Source organism: Sander vitreus, chromosome 20, assembly GCF_031162955.1.
Source record: "Sander vitreus isolate 19-12246 chromosome 20, sanVit1, whole genome shotgun sequence".
Taxonomy (NCBI): domain Eukaryota; kingdom Metazoa; phylum Chordata; class Actinopteri; order Perciformes; family Percidae; genus Sander; species Sander vitreus.
The window spans coordinates 20641894-20665538 of record NC_135874.1 but is presented as its reverse complement, the minus strand read 5'-3'; the positions used below and the strand labels follow the sequence as shown (position 1 = coordinate 20665538).

The following is a 23645-nucleotide window of genomic DNA, read 5'->3' as shown; positions in this document are numbered from 1 at the left end:
AAGAAGTTTGATTAGGCACTTTCTTTGTTAATAGACCAACCTTCCCCTGGGCAGGGCTTTGAAGAAGAAGTAAGGACCAAGAAAGTAAGAAAAAATTAACACACACATACACACACACACAATGTTATCTCTGGTCACTAACTGGGAATTTTGCTGCTGTACACACGTTCCCACCCTCAGAAGTGTTCTGTGGAAGTCACATCTTCTCAGTAACACACACATGCACGCAAGCACTCACGCACACACACACACACACACACACACACATATACCCAACAGGTGTCGAGAATCAATCAGATTGGATAAAATAACATGAATTCAATTCTGATTCGCCAGTGACATAGCAAACTAATCCTGGAGTAGAAACCAAAAAAAAAATTGCTTTTGTATACTTCTTCCAGTTGTATATCAGTAGTGTATGAAAGTTAACAAATAGGATGCATTTATAGACTGTAACCAAGTCAACTGGACTAAACAAATAGCATACTAATTAAAAGTGTTGCCTACAAGGACCCACAAGCTAGCACTTTATGTATCTAAGTTTGTGCTACAGGAGGACACCAGTGTGCATCAGTCTATGTTTGTGAACATTTTAGTGACAACAAGAATGTTAGTGACAATGTCAAAATTATTCACCTTGTATATCTTTAGCATGGCTCCCATAGCTGGCCAATTTCCCACAAGATTTGGTGTTTCTTGTTAATAATGTGCATGAAGTAACACTGCAGGATGTTGACTGGTTTTACAATGCACCGTCTAACTAGACTGGATCTCATCCACAGGAACCACAGGCAGCTCAATGCCAACCCTGACCACTACAGGGACAACAACAAAAGGTGAGCAACAACAACTGGCTTCTAATTAACAGTACACATTTACCCACTGTAAATAAATTGCTTATGGCCGGTAAAAAAATGTGTATGTATACTCTATAGCCAAAATATTTCTTCCAATTGTATATCAGTAGTGTATGAAAGTTAACGAAAACAAATGTATACACTCGATGACCAAGTCAACCGGACTAGACAAATGTATTTACAAACTAAGGGACCGTTCGGTATTTATGGAATGGACCACCGGTGGAAAATAGGGGAGGGTCATGTCGTTTTATTCTTTGTTGATGGGAGGGTCATCCCATTTTTTTAGTCTAAGAGAGGGTCACCCAACTTTTGTATTCATGAGAACAGCAACATATCAAAATGGCTTGTTTGGTGCATATTTATCCATGTAGCTCCATGTAGCTCTCTCAGTCTCGGCCCCTATCGCTAACAGATGGGTCCCCCCTGTTTAGTCAGCCAGACAATTTGAACTGTAGCTTTAGAGACCGTGGGATTTCCCAAACTGAATAATTCCCGCTCGCACATATAAATACAAAACTACTTTGCTAGCTCCATCGTGTTGTAACTAAGACATCTGCTTAAAGTATTGTATTCATTAGCATGATTGCCGTACTGTTTAGTTCAAAAACATCCAAACATAGTACGAAAACATAGCGAACCAGACGCAAGCTTTTATTTTGAAAAGTCGTTTTTGTCACAAGTATCTGTACTTCTACTTGAGTACGGGAAGTGAGTACTTTTGCCATCGCTACTGCTGACTCTCCCCACACCTGGCACCAATCAGCGCACCTGCAGACCCATCCTGCGCCATTATCTGCCTTCAAATACCAGTCTGACTTTTCTCTCCCTGATAGATTGTTGCTTACCACTGCGTATGCGCATTCACCAGCCTTTGATATTTATGCCTAGTCTAGTTTTTTTTGTCTTCGTACTCACCTGTCTTGTCCTGTTTCCTGACGTGTCTAACTGGAAGATTTCTGTCCTCAGAAATAACCCACCTTCGGAATCATCTGCTACAAATAAGCCACGCCACGCACTGGCTCATCAAGTCTGCAGCCGCACTGAGGAACACAGCCCAGACCACAAGCCATATTCGGACCCAGCACCCCCACTGCCAGCTCACACTCTGTTTCAATAAAATCTGATTCTGCGCTTGAGTTCTGTCCCCCACTCCTGACATAATCAGATTGGTTAATGTGTAAAAAACAAAAACTCCAGATCTGTATTCAGATATACAAGTGTACTTCGATTTGCAAATGTTCTATCTGTAAATATTCGAGTTGGAGAAGTTGGAATAGATTGTATCTCACATTGCCAGACCTATCTCCACAGTTCTGTGTCAGCGCTAGAGAATGGTAGGGCACTGTAAGGACGCTTTACCACGTTTTCTCCACTAGAAGGGCACCCTATAGGGCACTTCATCTCGTTTACTTTTTTATTCATATTTATATCTGTACATAGTAGGAAATTTTGTTTACCTTGTTCAGCTTTGTTGCCATTGTTTTAGCTGTACATTTCTGTGTATGTTGTGTGTGTGTACGCTGAGAGCAACAAAAAGCCAGAGTCAAATGCCTACTTGTCCAATAAAGCAAAAATAAAAATAAAAATCTTCAGATTGTACCCTTGCTGTTTTCAGCCACAAGAGAGCAGTCTTTATGAAAACTTGAATTATACACCTTTTTATCCTAACCAGGCTAGACTTCCACCTTTGAACCTTTGTTTGCAACATCTAATAGTTTGAGAGGAGAACATCATACTTCTCAATTCTTTGCTGGAAGAGCACACAAAATGGGCATTTTTCAATGTAGTTTAATTTTACATTGTAACACTTTGTGATTGAAAAATCTCATGGAGCAAGAAAGTATTCATTATGATTTAGATGAATTATTTTACCCATCACTGTCAAGTCAAACACTACATGCTAATGTGATTAGTAAACTGGACCAGGATGCTTTTCCAATAAAAAAAAAGAAAGACCTTTGGGTTTCGACTGAATAAATGTGATTAAAGGTTGATATTCTTCTGTGTGATAAAATCAATTTGTTAATAATGAACTACTACTAATAATTAATAATTGATTGCAGAAAACAGGCGGTTGACATACAGTATGATAAAGGTGAAAGTCCAAATCACACTCCAACCCTTTACAGGTACACACATTCTCACATATTTTTAGTCTACATAGTTTTTGCAGTAAAAATAAAGCCATGTCGTATAGTTTGTACTGAAATCTCAAATGTATTTGTATAATGTGTTCGTTTTCTATAGCACTTAGTGATGAGATAATCAAACGTTACAATTATAATTCACCCAGTCTATCATTTTAACATGTTATAAGATTCTGCTTTTTGTTATAAGATTGGTTATGTAATGTTTTCACAATGCAATGCATTAACAAAATAGTAAAAAGAAAATGCTCTTTAGTTAAATAGGGTCTAATGGCTCATTCACAGAGGAATACATCTTTGTTTTCTAATATGCAATTTGGCAAATGAAAAGAAAACACTCTTTTGAAATATGTACTCCTGTATTTCCTGATGATTTTGTACCATCCATCTCCCTTGTTGGGTTAAGTGTACATTGAAATGCAGATCCACTGAAAATAAAGAAGAGACAGGTTATTAATGAAGTAGAACATATAAGCAATGATATACCTTTTATCACAGGACATATAATTAAGTTACATTATGTAATTGTGTAATTCTAAGACAAGTATTTATTTTCTCTGTCTTCTAGATCAACAGCTGCGCGTTTAAAGTTCAAACATGAATTTCTGACAAGAAGTAGAAGTTATATTACCTCTGACTCTTGAAGATTCAAGGCTTTTCCGTTAGACAGTTGTTTAAAGATTTCTGTTGAGCAACACACAAATTGTGAATAAATTGCATCACCTTATGCCATAAGCTTGATACATTTGTAATAATTTTTTTTACAACTTTTAATCTTTCCAATATGAAGATATGTATTTTATTTTAACATATTTACACAGCAAGAGTGGTGGACAGTTACTTCTTACAGTACATAGTGTCATTTATTGTCATAATTTGTCCCACTTGACTTCACTTACTGTACATGCAGTCCAAGCGAAGGATGAGACTGATGAAGCTCTCCAGCGTCATGTGTCCAGAAGAGGCCCCGTAGCGCAGAGCCATCAAATTGAGCATGTCATCACTGATACTGACTCCTGTTAAACATACACACAGCAAGAGCTTAGGAGAAGTTTTGGAATTTAGTTTATTCTTCTAGCATTTTAGGGTAAAATCACATGTTTGCACAAGCCAAGTTCCATCTTACACAATTAGCCACAAATGCATGTCAGCATCAAACACAAACATATTCAACCATTGTTTGGAAATACATCAGTCTTATGCTGTCAGTGGTCTGGCACTCTGCAAATCCCAGCAATATGTACAAGGTCTTGCAACATTTTTAACAATGTTCTGCAAACAATTATCAAACTGGAATAAATACTTTCTGATTATATAAATGTTTGCATAATGAGCTTAAGAAACACTTACAAGACAAAATAAATAGTGTTCATCACTGTAACAATAGTGGAAAGGAGTTTGTTTTCCTAGCAGCAGAAACAAGCTGTGAACACATTACTGGCAAATTATTATCACCTTGTTAGCAAACAGTTGCCACACAGTTGACACATCGAGTGGATACGGAGCAGTTATTTGGAATTGTGTTTCTGGCCACCTGGCACATGTAAGTCAAATATTTAATCCGTTTTAGCTCTGTTTTGGTCTCCACCAATTCCTGGGGAAAATATCTGGCTCTTTAGCCGCTAAATGCTCCACTATGTTAACCAGCTAGTCGCTAACTTTGTCTGTCTGCTGTTTAATGCTGAGCTTGTGGTGTAAATTGGGTTTATTAGAGATTTTTTGCTCAAAACAGCTGCCTACTGTGATGATGTTGTATACAATACGACTAGTATGAGAGTAGCAAGACTGAACCCAAACGTTAAGTTTGCAGGCTGTTAAGCCAAAACAATTAGCTGAAAGATGCTATATAGAATTTTTTTTTTAAACAATCTGGATTTCCCAGCTGCAAATTGTAGGTAGGTAGGCTGCTGCAAATCTGGTCATTTTGGTCAACTTTGTTATGTTTCCCAGTGTTGTTTGGCACTGACTTGTAAATGGCACAGCCATTTACTTCTGTTGTTGTAAGCCATTCAATATATTTATATTCAAGGGAATGAATGAATCCTAAACTGGTCTACCTGAAGCTAAGAAAGCATTCCTCAGCTCATTCAGTGACAGTGTTCCAGTTCGCGATACATCAGTGCAGAAGAAAATGTCCTGGTGAATAAGAGAAAACACCAACAATGATCAGGCCAATCTTCCATATCAATGTGTATTAATGGTAGAATTAAGAGGCTGCTATACAGTAATGCAAAAACAGTTGTGTTTAACCTGGACTTGGTTCATGTTACCTTGTATGTGATGACCTTTCTCCACAAACGGACAAATTCCTCACCGTTCAGTTTGCCGGTGATTGATGTCTAACCCAACATTAAGGTATAAGCGCTGTATATGTTGTTTCATGTCTTAGCCTAAACTTTAAATCTATTTGTGTGTTTAAAATAGACAAAAGGGCAGGCAGGTTTTGGCACTGTTTTTCATGTGCATTACATAAGAAGATGGGTAACTCTGTAATAACATGCCACAATTATTTAAAAAAACACAAGCAAAATAGCCATCAGCCCAATGCGAAAGTTTCTCTTTTAGAGTAAAAAAAAAGAACAATTCGTTCACAAATCTGACATCAATACATTACATATATTCTATGTAATGTGTAGCTACAATCACTGTGAGGTATTTTCTTTTAACATTTAAGCAGCTTGAATAGAGGAAAATTAAAAAAAAAAGTATAAATCTATTATTTACAGGGTAAGCTATACCAAATCATAATCAATGTCACATGCATCACAACAGGATACATCCATCAGAGCAACCATGCTGCGACAGGCATCAATGCTGAAGCCTCCAGATTTCAAGTCTCCTAAAAAATAAGAAGACAAATTTGTATGAGACATACTTTGGCCTAAACCTGGCAATATAGCAATGCACATATAATGTATTCATTCATTTATTTGTTGAGCTCTTATGCTGTTTGCCAATGCTATTCATATTATTTGGGTTGTTATTTAACAGTTCAAACCTTTCAGGATTTTTTCATTTAGAAGCCTTTGAAGCTGCTCAGCATCCACTTCTTCATACTACAAATGAATAAAAACAAGGTATAATACACTGTGGCAAACTTTCTTTTAAGCTTTCATTAGTCAGTAGACACACACACACACACACACACACACACACACACACACACACACACACACACACATATGTATTATTTATATGTATGTATTATATACAGTATATACTGTATATATATATATATATATATATATATATATATATATATATATATTACATTAGTGATAAGAAGTACACTATATACATAGTTATTTGACTGAGTTCATATAAAAATATTGATTACTGCAGTGAGAAAATGGATAGATTTTTAATACATTTTTAATAAGAGGTTCCAAGTAGTAATCAAACTCAATAGAAATGTGCTAGTTAGCAAGTATACAAATATTACCTTGTCGGAGTATTGGCTGAAAAGCTTTCTCTTATTTTCGTCTTCCTGAACATTCATGACTTTTTTGAACTGGGAAATAAAAGAAGAGGAATTGAAAGAGAAAGTCATTTTACCCCAAATAAAATCTGTCAAAGCATTATTTCACATAAAGTATAAGAAAATGTAGCACAATATCAGTATAATATGAATATAAATTTTGCGCACCTTCCTGATTGGCTCATGCTTATGGTCAGCAGAATTCTCACTGTCAGGAAAGACCAAATATAAAACACCAGTAATCTGTGACATATGCCATGCAGATTATTTTGGGATGATTTTGCATTATGGTGTCATGTCTGTCATTTTTAATACAAACAGTGAGACAAGCAGTGGGTGGTGAAGAGAGTGAGCATACTAGCCGTGGGTCTCTTCCTTGGAGAGGATGGTCAGGATGAAGGAGGATATCTCATTGGGATTGAAGGTGGACGGCACAATCACGTATTCACCAGGCTTTAGCAAAAGGAACGCCATCACATCACGTGCATTCATGTAGGTTTTAGTTTGGCCAACAGGCACGTGGCTGCTGAAGAAAGAGGCTGGGAATTTTCCCTTCTGCGCCTTGTACTGTAATAAAAAATATATTATTTTCAGTTTTCTGCAGTTTATATCATTCACCTGAGCTGCACAATGTGGATGGAGAAGGTTTACTATGGGATAGAGATTAAGATAAAAAAAAATGTTTCTTACGTTGTCCTTCACCTTGAGGAAAATCAGTGGAAGATGAGTTCATATTAGGGACAAAAAAACAACAATAAATGAGTGTCAAATTTTCAGTTAAAATCATGTATTATTATTGTATGCATACATACAGTTCCGGCAAATAAAAAGCAAACTCTGAATTAGCCTTTAGCATTGCTAGCCAACTGTTGTCTAGTCTATATCTTTGACGTTTCACTTCCGCGATTGCTCCGGTGCTGCAGCAAATTCCGCCAAACGCATGTCCTAGAATATAATTCCTAAGCCTTCTAACCCTAATTAAGTCACTTATTCATTCTCTTATTATTTCTATTCTTCTGAAATTCTTACAACCCACAATTAGTCTTATTGACTTAGAGCCACACGTGTGGTATCATACAAGTGAAGCTGGCATTTTGTGACAGGCACATATCCTGGTCATCCCACATCCGTAGTTATTATGACAGGAGCAAAAAAGGAAATCATGTCACTTAGTATACAGTTAGAGCGCCAAACTCTGTGTAAGGTGGACGTCAGGGTGGTGTCCCAAAACACAGGACTTTCACATGGGGGACCGGTGTTTGTGTCCAAGAAGTAGTTATTTGAAACCAAAAACCCAAACTTTTTCTAATCTTAACCAAGTCGTTTTGGTGCCTAAACTAAATAGGATGTTTTTGTCCAGTATTCCAGGTTACAGGGGGTATAATTATTCTATTTTAGATTTTATTTTTTAGATATTTTCTCTGCTCCAGCAGTAGTATTCCCATAAATTCAACATGGCACTAAATGCTCTGTGGTCTACACCAAAATTCTGTGTTGTTTTTTACTTAAACTGACAACTTCAGCTACCTTTTATATCTACTGTCCATGATAGTCCTCATAATGTGTCAGACACAATGGGTATATTTTATATAATATTACAAAGGCTAATATTTACCTCAAATACAGCAAAACCAATGTGGAGATTTTGGACCAGGTGTCTGTTCCTCTTGTCAGACTTTTGCATGAGAGATACCAGCACGTTTTTCTCTCCATCTCTCTCCAAATATTCACCGTCAATCTTGACCCGAAACTGAGGATTAGTCCAGAAACTGTCTGGAAGACAAAGAGAGGAGTAACATATTTTTGCATTGTATCATTTGGCAAAGAGTAGGGTAAGTGATTTGATTATCAGGTTTAAAATTGAATGTATTTTAGTTATTACTAATGAACTGAAAAATTGAAAGCAAAGCAAGTCTTACTCAGCAATCTCACTAAGTTTGAATTGTTCTCAAAATGTCAACTTATCTATTATTGAATCTACAGTATCATCGCTTGCAGCAGTAGAGGATTTGTGAGTTTTTATATTCTGTACTATATAACAAAGTAACGTAGTTGTATAAGTTTTGTAATTTACACAAACAGCATGCTACTCTGCAAATAGCGATTCTTTTTTACAAACAATCTTAAATAAAAGCTGTCAGTTTATTTTTTTGTTTATCTTAGTCTGCCGCGATTCTTGAAATTTGAACAAATTCTTGTAAAGTTAGCTGTTCGCGTAAACACACCTGCCTCTCCTCTCTACCAGCTCTAAATCCAAATTTAAACTGTCCTGCTTTTACAGCATGATGTTAATTATTGATGTGACTGTGAGCAAGGTCCGTATCTAATCTAGTCTTAACTGTGTGGAACATATGTATCATTTCAGAGGAATTGTTAATAAAGCAAATTAGGTTGATAATTTGATAACTTGTCGCCCCCTTGGACCTGTTGTAAGTGACAGCATTTCAAGATCTCGGTCCTAACTCTGCTGGGATCATAACTGAAAAAGCAATGGCTGAAGCTACAGAAATAAAAACAAGTTTGACAGTGCTGCACAGTTGCACTGATAACTTGAGCATCCGGGCTCTTAAAGCCTTGATTAGTCTCTTAATTTTTTCAACATGGATTTCTCATAAATCCATACATTGCATTATATATTATAAGATAAGAAGAGAACTGTGTTTTTTATAAATATTAAGTGTGGATAATGGCCCTTGCCCAAAACACCTTGGTGCAGAATTTCAGTGATAATCTATTGGTTCAGTACAGACATGCTATTATTATTTGTATTATTAACAATGTGTTCTATAATTTTTAATTATGGTTTATTCTAGTGTTTATTCATTTATTTTTTGAAGGCTCGAAGGGAGTCGGGAATATGAAGGATGATTTGGTTGTTGCTCCACTCTCATTTAGTCCAGCTTTCTCTGTGCAGAACTCTCCCCTGCTGCATTTTGCTTTTACTTTTGAATAAGTAACCTCCTAGACAAAAGGCAAATGCAAATCTAAGAGGGTTAAAAGGATATTCACGTCTGTTGCAGTGACAGATTGTGGTTAATGTTGATATGGCAGGTGCCACGTACTAGTATTTTATAGTGTTATCAAACACATGGTATGACAAATAATATCAGTTCTTATTAAATTTGAGTCCAGACATCCTGGAAGTACCTTTATTATTCATGCAACCTCCAGCAGTTGTTCCTGCAACCCATCTGCCCTCATACATGGAGGTCTTCCAGTGAGAAGAATTTCCATCAAGGAAGTTGGGATATAGGGAGCAGATGTCAAGATCTGAGTAGAACTTACAGAAGTCTTCCAGGGTCATCCTGTTGACATCAGATATTGATTTAGGATAATGCTGAAACCCTGACCTTGAGAAATACAGTATACGATTCATAAAGATAAATATATTCCGTCTGTTTCAGTATGGGTTAGAAGTACTTTTATTATTAATCCCTCTTGGGAAATTTCAATTTTTTAGGAGTGTAGATGGAATATTTTACATTCACAATACAGCAAACATACCTACTGTACGTCTACTACTGAACGACAGCTCCCTCTGTGTATTTGTGAATTAGTGAGTTTGTGAAGGAACGACAAACAAGCAAGTTCTTCAAGGTGCTTTCACAATATTTTCACAATCCTGTAACGGACAACTGTCATTCTTTTCTACACAGTATGCAAGCTGCATTTTACCTAGCATATGCTAGATATATTTGTGATTTTAGTGTGACATCACACTAAAATCAGAAATATATCTTAACCACCACAGTAAAATCTATTTACAATAGAAATTGGCTCAATTTCTCGAATGTTGAAATATGTTATATTTTATAATGCTACATAAGTAGTACTGTTTTATTTGTTGCCATTGTAAAGCATTGTTTGGGAATATCTTACTTTTTAAATACATAGCACGGTTTTGTAGTAGTTACTTTGTATGGTGGGTATGAGTGGGACAGAAAACATCCAGATGCTTAGAAAAGTTTCCAACATTGGGTTGAATTTGCTTACCAAAACTCTCCATCATCATCCACTGATTGGCACATTTCACGATCTTTAGCACTCACGGTTTCCCACAGAGATGACCTTGAAGACAGTTTGTGAAGTAAGAAGGGAGCATTCAGAGGCAAGTTCTAACATACGTCCTGAGGCTTAGAAAACGCTGCCTCTCAATTTTCTTCTCAACACATACAGTATGCAAATACAGTACAGGTGGTATTTTCTGTGAATGAAAACAAAATTGTTTTAAGTTGCCTTTAAGGCAGGCCATTACAGCAGATTACTTCACTGTAAATGGCAAAACCAGTTTAGAATAACTGGAGGGAGATTTTCAGGACAGTTTCACAGGCTTCTCATGCACCTCTTCCAAATGACCTGTTTAAGTCTTTTATGTGTACTGTAAAAGAAAAGCAGATGACCCCTCGCTGTTACCAACCTGTTGGCTTTCAGCTAAAAGTAGATGAATGAAAGAATGAGCATTGCTGGGTTGTGTCTGAGGCCTAAGATTTTCATTGCCAACAACTGCTTCTCTGCAATTGTTGCGTACATGATAAGAATATTAAAGACATGACGTGACAATAAATACATCTTCACTTATCTTGTCATTAGAAAATAATCAAAATATTTCTGAAAATCAGAGTCATGTCTCTGTGAGAGAGTCACTGAGTGGCAGTCGTACTCACCGATCACTCCAGTCTCCAATCCACTCTCCTTGGCCCCAGGGGTTCCACAAACGCACCAGGTTTACTGGTTTCCCTCGGCTTATCACCTGACCAGCAATCATAACAGCATGTATTCCATTAATCATTTGCAAAGGTATGCTTCTGAAGAAGTTTAAAAACCTGATTGCTAGCTGTTGATCATACAATCTTCATGATAACTTTTTAATAAGTGGTTGTTGTGTTGTAACTTCCAATTCCAAGTGCAATCTTAAGTATAATTCTTCACCTGTTTCACACCCGTGACAGTGTAGGCATGGCCTTGGATCAACCCATTTGGCAGTTTATTGTTGGCAGGTGTCTCCTACAAGCCAGAAACATTTGTCGTTAATAAAAGTTGACTGACAAAAAAACAATGCAGTATATGTGTTGTAGACACAACAGTGATTTTCATGTCTCCGTTACAATAAACGAAAATGGACGTTAGCTAATGGCTAAATTACGAACAACTTGAGGTCAGTTTAAACAATATTTCAACATTTTGGGAAATCCACTTTTTGCTTTAGAGTTAGATAGTACACTCTCATGTCTGTACTTAAATGCGAAGATACAGCCGACAGCTAGCTTAGCACAAAGACTGGAAACAGGATGCTCTCGACCATGAGAACTGGATACTGGACCTTAAGATAGCGCCCAATTTTTGAAATAAAAACTTGCTAAGCCAGGCTAGTTGTTTGCCCGTTCCAGTTTTTGTGCTAAGCTAAGCTAACCAACTACTGGCTGTAGCTTCATATTTCATAGACAGAAATGAGAGTGGTAAAAAAATTTTGAGAAGAAGAAATTTCTTCTTTCCGCCAAAAGTTTCTTCAGCTTTAATGGCTAAGTAAGTGTGGACACAAAGAAGGTAAACATGTTTCTTCAACAATTTGTGCAGGAAGAATATGAACCCATCAAGTGACCAGGCTTGCTCTGGCTCTTTTTGCCTCCAGTGCAGCTCTTCACTTGAGGAATATAACTTCAATTTCAACATGTATTTTTGTTCAAGTTGAAGTTCAGTTTATTCTTCAGCATCTTTCTAACTAGTCTATGGCCCTGTTCAGACCTGCTAATAACATGCTTCCTAAGTGATCACAAGTGGACAGCTCTAAGTACAGGTGGGAATATTACCCGAGATGTATTGAGGATGGATTGAGACCCGATCGCTCAGACCACATTCTGAGGTGGTCATGCCAATGTGTCCTGGCCACATTGAAGGACCGCCTGCTCAACTGACGTCCTGTGCATAAGCGGAAGTACCAATCCGTTCTCACTCCCAACTCGTAAAATACGGACGCTTGGTCGGTGGCTCTCAGCATCAGGTACGACGCAAAAAGCACCCTTCAGCGTATGTATGGAACGCACCGGGCAGAGCAGCAGCACGACCTCGGCGCTGTAAGATGACGTAGTATTAAGAGCGACAACGATAGCGAGTAGCATGAAAGACCGAAATGCTGCGTAAGGAGGGTGGTTGGGGTGGTGGATGGGTCAAACAACATAAGACTTTAACCCAGGAGACGGGGGTTCGTGTCCTGTTCTTGTGCTGTGTGTCACTGAAACGTACATTGCATAACCCCATCCACGATCTTTTCCTAAACCTAACTGTCCCATTCTTGTGCCGTATGTCAGTTAAACGTACGTACGACCCGACCCAGAGCGCCAAAGGGACGTCAAGAGTCTCGACGCTAAAGGAGACTTTTAGCCTGAATAACAAACGCCAAAGGCAAATGACCAAGCGTCCTTATTTTACGTGATGGGAGAGTGAGAATGTGTTGGAAGAACATACTCATTCGGTTGCTTTGTCCACGATGTCACAGCTATAGGTAGCTCTGTGTATTTTAGCTGTTTTATTTTTTATTTTTGTTATTTGAAAGTATTTTTTTCATATATTGTATTTGTCATCACAGAAACCACTGAAAGTGAATCTTGTGTTTTGGACGTTATTATCATACTGTCAGTGATATGTTGGTGCTTTTGTTCCAGTAGAATAAAAAATAGAAACTATACAAGAGCATTTGGAAACAAGTGACTTGGTAAAGTGAGATGACAAAAGAACCAGCCATGGTTGGTTTTGTGTGGTATATTTGTGCTTACCCCTTGGGGTGTGCCAGAGCCCATCAGTGACTTGGATAGGCCAGCTCTGCACATTAGCGTCCACAGGTTTGCAGGGGGATCTGACAGATTGATACACATGTGAACACCACCTGTGAAGTCCATCATAGCCTCTGCAGGAGTTCCAGCATTCATGTCGGTATAGGAACCACACACTCTGACACAAATGGATGTGATATTATTGTTACAGATACTCCAGATATAGGACAACACTCATGCTAACAAAACAAATATGTCTGAGAAACAATGTGCTTTTGTTTCATACTTGGCATAGGCTTTCTCCATCAAAGCAGGCCAGAACTCATTTTGGTCTTTAGAGTGAACAAAGATTAGTTTCCCATTGATTGTCGGTAGCATGTCATCAATGACAACATCCATCCACCTTCCAAATCTCCAGAACTGAATTCGTTAAAAAAGATGAGAATATAAAGGTTGACAAGTACAAAAAAAAAAAAAAAAAAGATACATTTACAAGTAAAGCATGGCACTGTATGTGTCATGACTGAAGTTAAATGTTAACGTGTGGTCAGTCATTATTTTTAGGTGTGCAAAAATATTTCTTTTTCACATTATTCACAGTAAAAAATGAATTTCCGCAAATGAAATGTTAAAAATGTTAAATGCAGTCCATAAGAATGTGGAAAGTGACATCACATACTCAGCACAGTAAGTCTGACTTCAATCAATGTTCAATGAAAATATAGTACTTAAAATAACTACCAGTTATGCTAGTATATGTTAGTATTTACCCTGAAGTGGAACAGCCCGCAGTATTTCTCATCAAATTTTTGCTCAAGAGGAACAACTTGTCCAAGGATGTCGTTCTGGAATGTTAGAGCTCCAATAGAAGCAAGAAACCAGCAGTTTCCTGAGTAAAAAAAATGTTGTTAGAGAGACAAGAAGGCATAACAGTAAAAAGTGATGAATAAAGAAATTTCGCTACCAAGTACTCCTTGAGCAAAGTCAAACCTGGAGACGCCATCAAGTACGAAGGCTGGACAAGGAGCAATTTTCTGAAACGGAGGGAGTGTTAACAGTCAAAAATGACTTTGAAAAAAGAGGATAGGTTCACATTTTATATCCTAATACAATACAATTACTAATGATTCTTTATATGCAGAAATGTGCATGTGAGTATTTTATTAGCATAGACATAAAAAGAATATTGCTAATATTGCTAGCTATTGCTGATATAATCAGATAAGATTTATTTCACAGGAGATCTGACCACACATCCTTTATCGTTTGTTCTTCCAGAGCTAGCTAATCTGCAACCAAGACACTTAGTTTTTTAGTTATTAATGATTGGATATTATTATTTTTGTACTGTTATCGTTTTAGGATATTTAAGGGATGGCGTTGCAGTTTTTTCTAAGTCAGAGGAAGTACCAAAGAAACTGTAATAATAGTGGGGAGGGCCATGACATTTTAAAATGTAAAATACGAGGTTTAGCCCCCCCCACCCGACACCAATCCTTTGTGTACAGTACGGTCCCTAAACATACACTATTAAAATGGTGTGTTGAAGAAATGTCAAGTTTGTTTTTTGAACTTCTGGTTTTCGTATAGCCTCAATCAGCAACTAGTACAGCAGTCATTCAAAAAATGTAAAAAACATACATAGCCAGACACTTACCTGTGTTTGCACTGTGGGAGGCAAATCATTTGAACAGAGGGACAACATGCCATTTTCACTCTAACCTGTCAATTAGGTTGATTTTGAACTCAGAACCTGAGTCAAAAATGCTACACAGTGAATCACTGAAAGATGTTATCTTGGCTGTATCAGTTTAGTGGCCTGCTGGTGACAGACTACGATTAATAACATACGTGATTAAACATTTATTGTTATATGGGCTCTCTTCTGCTTCTGTGTAACCCGTGCAAAGCACTCACCTCTGGTCTCAGCCACACAACACGGGCCAGGTCAGAGGGTTTCAGTATCCCTTGGCCGATGGAGTTCCTGTCCGGGGGGAACGTTTGATCGATGTATTTTACTCCTTGGGCGACACAGCACTGTATCAGCTCCTGGTAGTTTTGGTTGAAGAACCTGTCAGGGTTGGCGAAGCTACCATAACCCTCTTGCTTTTGACGAGCCTCCATAATGTTCAGACACACACCTGGAGGAGGCATTGCTGCAGTGTTTGGGCTCTGTTAAGTAAAATAAGATCCAGAACCATTTTGACATTTACAATTATTTTGCATACAAATTTGAGAGATGGTTGAGAAATCAAAGGAAATCAGAACTATCACGGGGCTTTCTTTTTTTCTGTCAAAGGGATTTGCTTGCAAGCTACTGAGCCTGGTCAGCGACCTCAGTCTAGGTGGTGGTTATACACCTTAACTCTGGTTGCCACCCGCCATAAACAGAAAAAAAAGACGAAGCGACTTCACTGCACCATAGACTGTATAAAATAGGACAGCACAGATGGCAGATAGTGATAGGTGGATGGGAAGGTAGGAAAATAAGTAGGTCAGAAACTGGCAGGTTTAGGAATAGAATGTAAATTGTTCTGATATTCTGCCTAAACAATGTTTCACACTTTTACAAAATGATACTATAACTTTGATAAGCGTTTTAGTGTTAGTGCAAAGGGTTGTCTTAGTTATATTTTATTTACAGTTTGTTAAAAAATATCAATCAGATCTTGTAGTCTAACCACTGAGCCACTTAAATTAATGTTGTCTGCGCTCCTAAAAAAAATAAAATAGACGACAAATGGTGTCACATTGTATGTATCAAATCTACAAATGAAATGCAAATAATAGGCTAGCCTAATTTGAAAATACTATTGCTTTCAAATTAGTATTTAAAAGTTATATATTATGAGCAAGAATATTAGTCATCATAGTATTATTATGATGGTATGGGCACACCTCTGTTTTTGTACTGCAGCCATCTAGGATCTTTTCTTAATCAAATTAAGTCTAGGATTATTTTTAAGTAATAAGAAATGTAATAAATCGGTTGTGAGGAGGAGTAAAAGTAAGTTTTTTTGTTATCATCTTTCACTTAGGTCCAACATTTCATATTCATATTATTTTATTACTATTCAGTGACCTGTAGAAACATCTGCATTTAATTTGTCACCTGTCTGTATCAGATACGTAACAACTTCTTTCAAGAGACAAGTGACTTAGAACTATACAAAAATCACTGCAGTCCAAAAGAAAAACTATTCTTCCTGTAATTTATAAAACATATTACCATTAATACTATTAGTAAAATAAATAGAAGATATAGATATAAAAGTATATTTGAAACAATATCTTCATAACATACAGTGCAAAGTGCAAACGTACAGCATTTATTCCTTAGACTACCCTGTCACTATAGACAACACTTCAGTCTCTTAAAATGTAAACTAGAACTTGTTATTATGCCTGGTTCTCTGCAGCAAAAGTTATTGCACTATGCTAGGATATATGTCAATATGCCGCAATCTGCTAAAATGTGAAATCTGAATCAACCACTTTTGAAGATCTTACCTCAACAACTCGAAAGAGAACGTGTGGTTGGACCTGCAGGTAAGAGATGGAAAGGCTTTGTCTGTAAATGCCTGAGGCTACCTTGGCTGACAAGGAACAACTTGCCTTTATCTTTGAATAAACACTGGCTGTGGTCACCTGAAGCGTGATCTAGAACGGCTCTAAGCTACAGTAGAAAAAAGAGAAAGACAGAGAGAGAGTTCATATATTTAGCATGAACTCTTTTTGATCTGGTTTGTTTATGAGTTTATTATATGCACATTTATCTTCAGATCCGATCTTTACTGTTTGTCAATTATTAGTCAAGACAAAAAGCTGTCACATTAACAGTACTGGCTGCTTGCAAAACGAAAGCACTACCATCTGGCTGTTGACTGCCAGTGTTTACAAAAGGTTTGAGACTGTGATAAAGGTCAGGTCCATTTTTCTTCACATAGACTTATACAGATGACAGATACCCTGTGATTGTCATTACAGTAATGATTCAAAATTAAAATTAGCCAATGAGTTGAGATGCAGCCAACAGCTGTCCTCTTTGAATTAGCAATAATTGATTTTAATACAAAGAACTGAGGAAAGAACTGATGATAGGTTCCAGTATATCCATACTTCAGTCCACTAACTGTCAGAGATATTTAATATAATGTTTCAACTGCCACACAATAGTGAGAGAAGTAAAAGTTAGAGAAAATAATTCACATATCAAAATGTATCATACAATTATTCTTTGACTCCTCATTTCAACATTTTATGCTTCTCCCGCATGTTGTTATTCCTTAATTTCACTGTTGCTTACTAGAACGTCTTTTCTCTCTCCATTTCACAGCCAAAAGTCTTCCTACTCAAGCCATGATTGCCATGTGTTGGATTGCTGATTATTATCAGGAAATGTTTACTTTCACATTTCTCAAGAAGTAGAGCTGTGGCGCCAAAACATTTTTTCCAGAAGGAGGAAGCCATATTTTTTTATTGCCCTATATCTGTCATATCTAAATGACAGGGCAATTCCCAATGGCTCCAAAAATGACATATAAGATTGTTCTATTTAACGGTCACACTGGCAGTTTTAAACATGCGACCTCGGTGGAAGTTGTAATCATGTCACCGTAACACATGATCATTCTATTTAACGTTGTGAAACGGAACTACTTAAGTTTAGGTTTAGGCAACAAAAAGACTTAGGGTTAAGAAAAGATCATGGATTGGCTTAAAACAAGTCACGGACTTAGGTTCATAACAAAGTCGGTTAAAGCAACACTATGTAACTTTTCCCGCTTTGGTCCCCCTACAGGTTGTCTCATTGGAACTACAGCCGCGCAAGCTGTAGTTCCAATGACACAACCTGTAGGGGGACCAAAGCAGGAAAAGTTACATAGTGTTGCTTTAAGATGAAAAAACGTCTGTTGAATTTTGGTTTCACACAAGACACAAACACCAGTCTCCTGGATGAAAGTCCTGAAAGTCCAAACTGCCTAAGTATATTCAGCAAACAATAGACAACAATAGAATTAGTTGTTTAACCGTTAAAGGGGCAAGCATAAATAAATTTGATGGAAAAAATATTCATTGCTATTTTATAATGTATATAGACTAAAATGACACAAGTTCATGTTTTTTTTCAAAAATATGATCTTTATTTTCTAAGGCTATGTTTAGACGGAAACGATCTGAAGAGAAAACGCAACAGTGGCGTTGCGTTCTCACTTTTTCTGCGTGCATATGGTGACGCAAAAGTGTGTGAAATGCGATCCACCAAGTCTGCGCGCTTGCGTAGAACCTTCCTTGTACTTGTCTCCCTCTCGAAGCGAACAACAAAAGCTGACAATTTTGTCTGGACAGACGAGGAGGTGGAGTTATTGCTCCAAACAATGCACACACAGACTCACACACGGCGCACACACACACACACACACACACACACACACACACACACACACACACACCCCTTTAGACGGGAACACGACAGTGGAGCGTTTTTTAAGATTTCCACTCTGGAGGGTGGTTTCACTTTTTAGCGTTTTTAAGCCCCAAAAATGCCGTCGCTGTCTAAACGAAAGGCACATTTGATAAAATATTTTTTCGTTTTCACCTGCGAGCATATTCGTGTAAACAGGGCCTAAGTTACACTCTGTATCTCCTGAGATACATTGCCCATTTAGGGTAACATTTTGCATTGTATTCTTTTTATTATAGTTCATATGCCAACTTTTAAAACATTTCATAAACAATTAATTAGCTACATTATTTCATGTTATCCATACAACATTAGAAAAAATTGGAAAAAACTGAACTTTATCTCCCAAGATGCATTGCCCATGTAGGATATAAATTTAACATTTCTTAACTTTTTAAACAGTTCATGTGCCGATTTTTATAACACCTTTTTTCTGTTTTTTTTAATTCTACCATCTTCCCTGTGGTGCCCCACACCATATATAGTCTATGGGCAATGGAAGCTGTTTCTTGTACTGTAGAAACGGCTGACAGAAATTCCCTGAAAACGTGTACACTGGTGAATTCATCAATAATAAGTAAGTAAAATAAAAAGTAATCAATGTTGCATACCTTTATCCTATTCAATATCTGTAGAGAACAGGCCTCAAAACATAAGTATATCTGTGAGTGATCAGCCCTGTTAAATACCTTTATGTGGGCAATGTATCCTCCAGGATACAGGCATTCAATGCCTGATTATCAAAGTTGTGAGATGATAATTTTAAAAATAGCCACAAGAACATGTAAAATTTTTACTATTTTCTAAAACAAAATCACTCTAAAATATCATAAAAAATAGAAAAAGAAAAATATAACAACACTTACCTCATGGCCAATGTCTTTGTCCACATATGCTCCCATTTTGGATTTTGATACAAATGTTTGTATCACCCCATCAGTGTTTCTCATCAACTGCAACCACATAATGCCCCTCTCCCCATAGCTTATCCAGTGTTGGATTGCTGTTTATTAGTTTATTATGTCAGGAGACGTTTACTTTCACACTTCACAAGAAGTAGAGCAGTAGTACCAAACATAATTTCTCCAGAAGGAGGAAGTCCATTGGAATTTTATTGGAATTTTAGTGCCCTATTCTGTCCTACCTAAATGACATAATAGGGCAATTCTCAATGGCTCCAAAAATGACATATAAGGTTGTTCTATTTAAAGCGTAACTCTTTTTGTGAATGTACCCGAGTCAAACTTTCGTTTAAAAGCATATTTAGGACGGAAGCGTCACTTTAAAGATTTACCGTATTTTCGTTTTTCGGTCAAATGGCCTTTTGAATGGGAGTGCTAGGGGCACTTTTGCTAGCCTCAACATAGCTATTTTTAAAACACTAAGAAGGCTCGACACAACATGAAACTTTGCTCGAAGTATCACCAGGGGCTCTACACCTTAACGAAAGCATTGACAACATTGTTTGTGTACACAGAGTTTACTAAAAGAAAGGTTTTGAACAACTCACCGTAGCTCTTGTTGTTTCCGGCCGCTACCACCTCGGCAGTCAAAACGAGTCGATATCCGAATGCAAATGAACGGACTCCATATGAGGCTCCTTTTTCAACTACAAGGTCAATATTGTTTTTAAATAACGACAAAACAAGAAATAATCTGTGCATTTATATGGAACTAAGCTTTAGGAGCTTTCTATCTTTACTCTCCTCCCTGTTATGTTGCATTCGGAAATCAATTGTTTTTGACTGATAAAATGGCTGCAGCCGGAAAGAACAAGATTCTGATTAGAGTATTTTATAAAGTATGTATATTGGCTGCATTATCACGTAATTATTAGCCGCCATGCGAGCCAGCAAAACAAAGTCAAGAGCTCGCAAAAGTATAGTCAGTGTTTGTCCCCAGTACATGTTTTTTTTTTTCTTCCTCCATCTCACTTCCGGGGCTCCGTAGCTTATTCACTTTCAGAGTCAAATAAGATCATTGATACCATTCTTGTGTCTATACGGTAAATATGAAGCTACAGCTAGCAGCCAGTTTTCTTAGCTTTACAAAAATTCTGGATAGAGGGGGAAACAACTAACCTGGTTCTGTCCATAAGTAACAAACTTCGCCTACCAGCACATCTAAAGCTCACTAAGTTCAATTGTCTTGCTGAATTTTGAAGCACCAAGTGGAGAAAGTCCAGTTAGTGTTGTGTAACTTCAATCACGCATCTGCAGATTATACTAAGACATTGTTGAATAAATTGACAAAGAAAATGAATAAATTGCTGTAGAAATTTGTTAATCTGTAATGCTGTAACATGTCTAATTTCTACTGTATATAAATCAGGTTTGTTACATTATAGTCTGAATCCCATGCATCTCACCTAAATTATTTTGTCACTTGACCCTAGTGGAGATAGTTTTGGTTTTATTTGTGCAGGTTAGATTTCTGTCGCTGAAATTTGCTCCACCCCTCTCATACATAGAGGTGAATGGAATTATATTTGCTCTATGGTGTTTTAAGCCCCCAACGTCTCCTTCCAGGCAGCACTGCGACCGTTGACTTCAAGGCACCTAACCCTAACCTTAACCCTAACCATAACCATTGCCTAATCCTAGTGCCTTCCAGGCACCGCTGCCTGGAAGGAGATGTTGGGAGCTTAAAACACCGATAAACATTATATTCGGAGGACTCAGCATTAAAAGATAAAAAATTTAAATTTGAAGCAATAATCCTTATAAATGTCATGTTTGTTTGGCATCAACTACCACTTGGCTAGCATGCCATGGCAGTTCTTTGCACATCTTAAGAAGTTTATATTCAGTTAGAATCAGTGATGCTGGTTAGAATTAATGAACAAATGTCTGCACACATTTTTATGGTAAACCAATAGTTGTTGAGGTAATTTAGTCTGGACCAAAGTGGTGGAGCGACTGACACACCGGCATTGCCATTCCTACAGCACGCCACCAGCATGGCTAAAAACTGCCAGTGCAGAAAGTTAAACCACTCTATGGAGCTTTACTTGCACACTTGCAGAATATGAGAAATTCAGTGGTGGAAAGCGAAACTTTTTACTTAAGTAAAAGTATTGATACAGTGATGTAAAAATAGCCCATTAGAAGGAGAAGTCCTTACAAAAAGTAAATGCCATTATGTTAGTCTTGACTGGTGTTTCCTCTTAAAAAGCCAGAGCTAATGTCCATCTTCTTTATTGCTTCTGTATGCCATGGCTCCAGTTAGACTGTGATAGGATTTAAATGATTGTGTGGGAATTCCTTAAAAAAAATGTAAAGTTTTAATCTGATAGCATTATATTAGATAGAAATGGAAGAATCTGTCTACAGGGATTTCTTTGAAGTAACTGCCTGTGTGAGCTCAGTGGGTGGAGGAGTGCATGTCTTACTCTATTTCCTGTGACTGTAGTTGTGGCACTTCCTGTGTTTAAACAAATACAGGAAATGTCTGGATTAACATAAATGTCCTTGGCACTGGCCATCCAAATACATTTGGCCAACTTAAACACACACAGGTGATACACAAGTATACCCAACTCCACAATATTTTAAACTTGACTGTTTAACTGTTTTGGTTCAGTTTGCATTGCTTCATTTAAAAAAAAACTAGGGAAAGCTGCATTGTTTTTAGTTTAAGGTAAATGTGAGTAGTTCATCTGGCCTAATGACAAGGTGCCTTAATTGGATGACTAAATTGTAATTTTGAATAACATTCATACATTTCTTCCTTTATTTTTACTTTGTGGAGTCATATATATATATATATATATATATATATATATATATATATATATATATATATATATAAATAATACCGTAGTGCCCATAAATCCTGCAAGGCACGCTCTGTACCACTCTTTATGAAATCAATTTATACCTTATCTCCTATATGATAGAGTCTGAACTTGGGCACTACTACTACAGAAGTAGTTCATAAAAGGTTTTATCTTCATTATCACACATTTAGAGGTACAATAAATTCAATCAATAAGTAAATGTTACAGGTTAGATGGCATATAAGGAAATAAACAATTTATGACACTATATAAAAATAAAGTGTATGTGAACTGTTGTCCCAGTGGCAGCAGGGTCATAAAGGTCACAGGTTCCATACCTCCAGCAGCTATTGTGCGTCCATCCACTGCATCCATTTGTCATGCCAAAGTGTCTCCGAGGCGCTGACCGTTGCATGTTCATGTTCTGAACTTGGGCACTACTACCACAGAAGTATTTCATAAAAGGTTTTATCTTCATTATCACACATTTAGAGGTACAATAAATTCAATCAATAAGTAAATGTTACAGGTTTGATGGCATATAAGGAAATAAACAATTTATGACACTATATAAAAATAAAGTGTATGTGAACTGTTGTCCCAGTGGCAGCAGGGTCACAAAGGTCACAGGTTCCATGCCTCCAGCAGCTATTGTGCGTCCATCCACTGCATCCATTTGTCATGCCAAAGTGTCTCCGAGGCGCTGACCGTTGCATGTTCATGTTCTGAACTTGGGCACTACTACCACAGAAGTATTTCATAAAAGGTTTTATCTTCATTATCACACATTTAGAGGTACAATAAATTCAATCAATAAGTAAATGTTACAGGTTTGATGGCATATAAGGAAATAAACAATTTATGACACTATATAAAAATAAAGTGTATGTGAACTGTTGTCCCAGTGGCAGCAGGGTCACAAAGGTCACAGGTTCCATGCCTCCAGCAGCTATTGTGCGTCCATCCACTGCATCCATTTGTCATGCCAAAGTGTCTCCGAGGCGCTGACCGTTGCATGTTCATGTATTGTAAGGCACCACAATCAAAGGAGTCAGCTTAACTGCCTACAGCTCACTGGGGCCGGAGACATCTGGAGAAGCAGTCAAAACACTGTGGAGCCTGCCATTGTTTTTTTATTTCAAAACGGAAAT

The 23645-nt window shown here is 37.3% G+C and overlaps 1 protein-coding gene and 1 long non-coding RNA gene across 2 annotated transcripts; one reads left to right on the top strand and one right to left on the bottom strand.

The window, feature by feature from the left end:
• Window positions 1-29: 29 nt before the first annotated feature.
• Window positions 30-2616, top strand: LOC144535619 (uncharacterized). The gene is made up of 3 exons (XR_013503678.1): window positions 30-84; window positions 783-836; window positions 1827-2616. It is a non-coding gene; the product is annotated as an uncharacterized LOC144535619 (long non-coding RNA).
• A 16-nt stretch (window positions 2617-2632) lies between these two features.
• Window positions 2633-16848, bottom strand: LOC144535618 (calpain-8). The gene is made up of 21 exons (XM_078278155.1): window positions 16763-16848; window positions 15170-15424; window positions 14217-14286; window positions 14023-14141; window positions 13539-13672; window positions 13256-13430; window positions 11415-11489; window positions 11150-11235; window positions 10479-10553; window positions 9633-9790; window positions 8095-8258; window positions 6844-7058; window positions 6654-6693; window positions 6450-6518; window positions 6006-6063; window positions 5785-5846; window positions 5278-5346; window positions 5065-5143; window positions 3907-4023; window positions 3639-3691; window positions 2633-3435 (listed from the first exon to the last, which is right to left on the bottom strand). The coding sequence occupies exons 2-21, from the start codon at window positions 15404-15406 to the stop codon at window positions 3409-3411; spliced, it is 2082 nt and encodes a 693-aa protein (XP_078134281.1). The 5' UTR covers window positions 15407-15424; window positions 16763-16848; the 3' UTR covers window positions 2633-3408.
• Between the last annotated feature and the right edge of the window lie 6797 nt (window positions 16849-23645).

What these genes read in the sequence shown, in the direction of transcription:
- LOC144535618 (XM_078278155.1), bottom strand. Translation starts at nt 15,406, where the DNA reads ATGCCTCCTCCAGGTGTGTGTCTGAACATTATGGAGGCTCGTCAAAAG. An exon ending in AGGTTGCATGAATAATAAAG is followed by an intron (nt 8,259 to 9,632) that starts GTACTTCCAGGA and finishes TTTGTCTTCCAG; the next exon opens with ACAGTTTCTGGACTAATCCT. An exon ending in AAATGAAAAAATCCTGAAAG is followed by an intron (nt 5,847 to 6,005) that starts GTTTGAACTGTT and finishes CTTATTTTTTAG; the next exon opens with GAGACTTGAAATCTGGAGGC.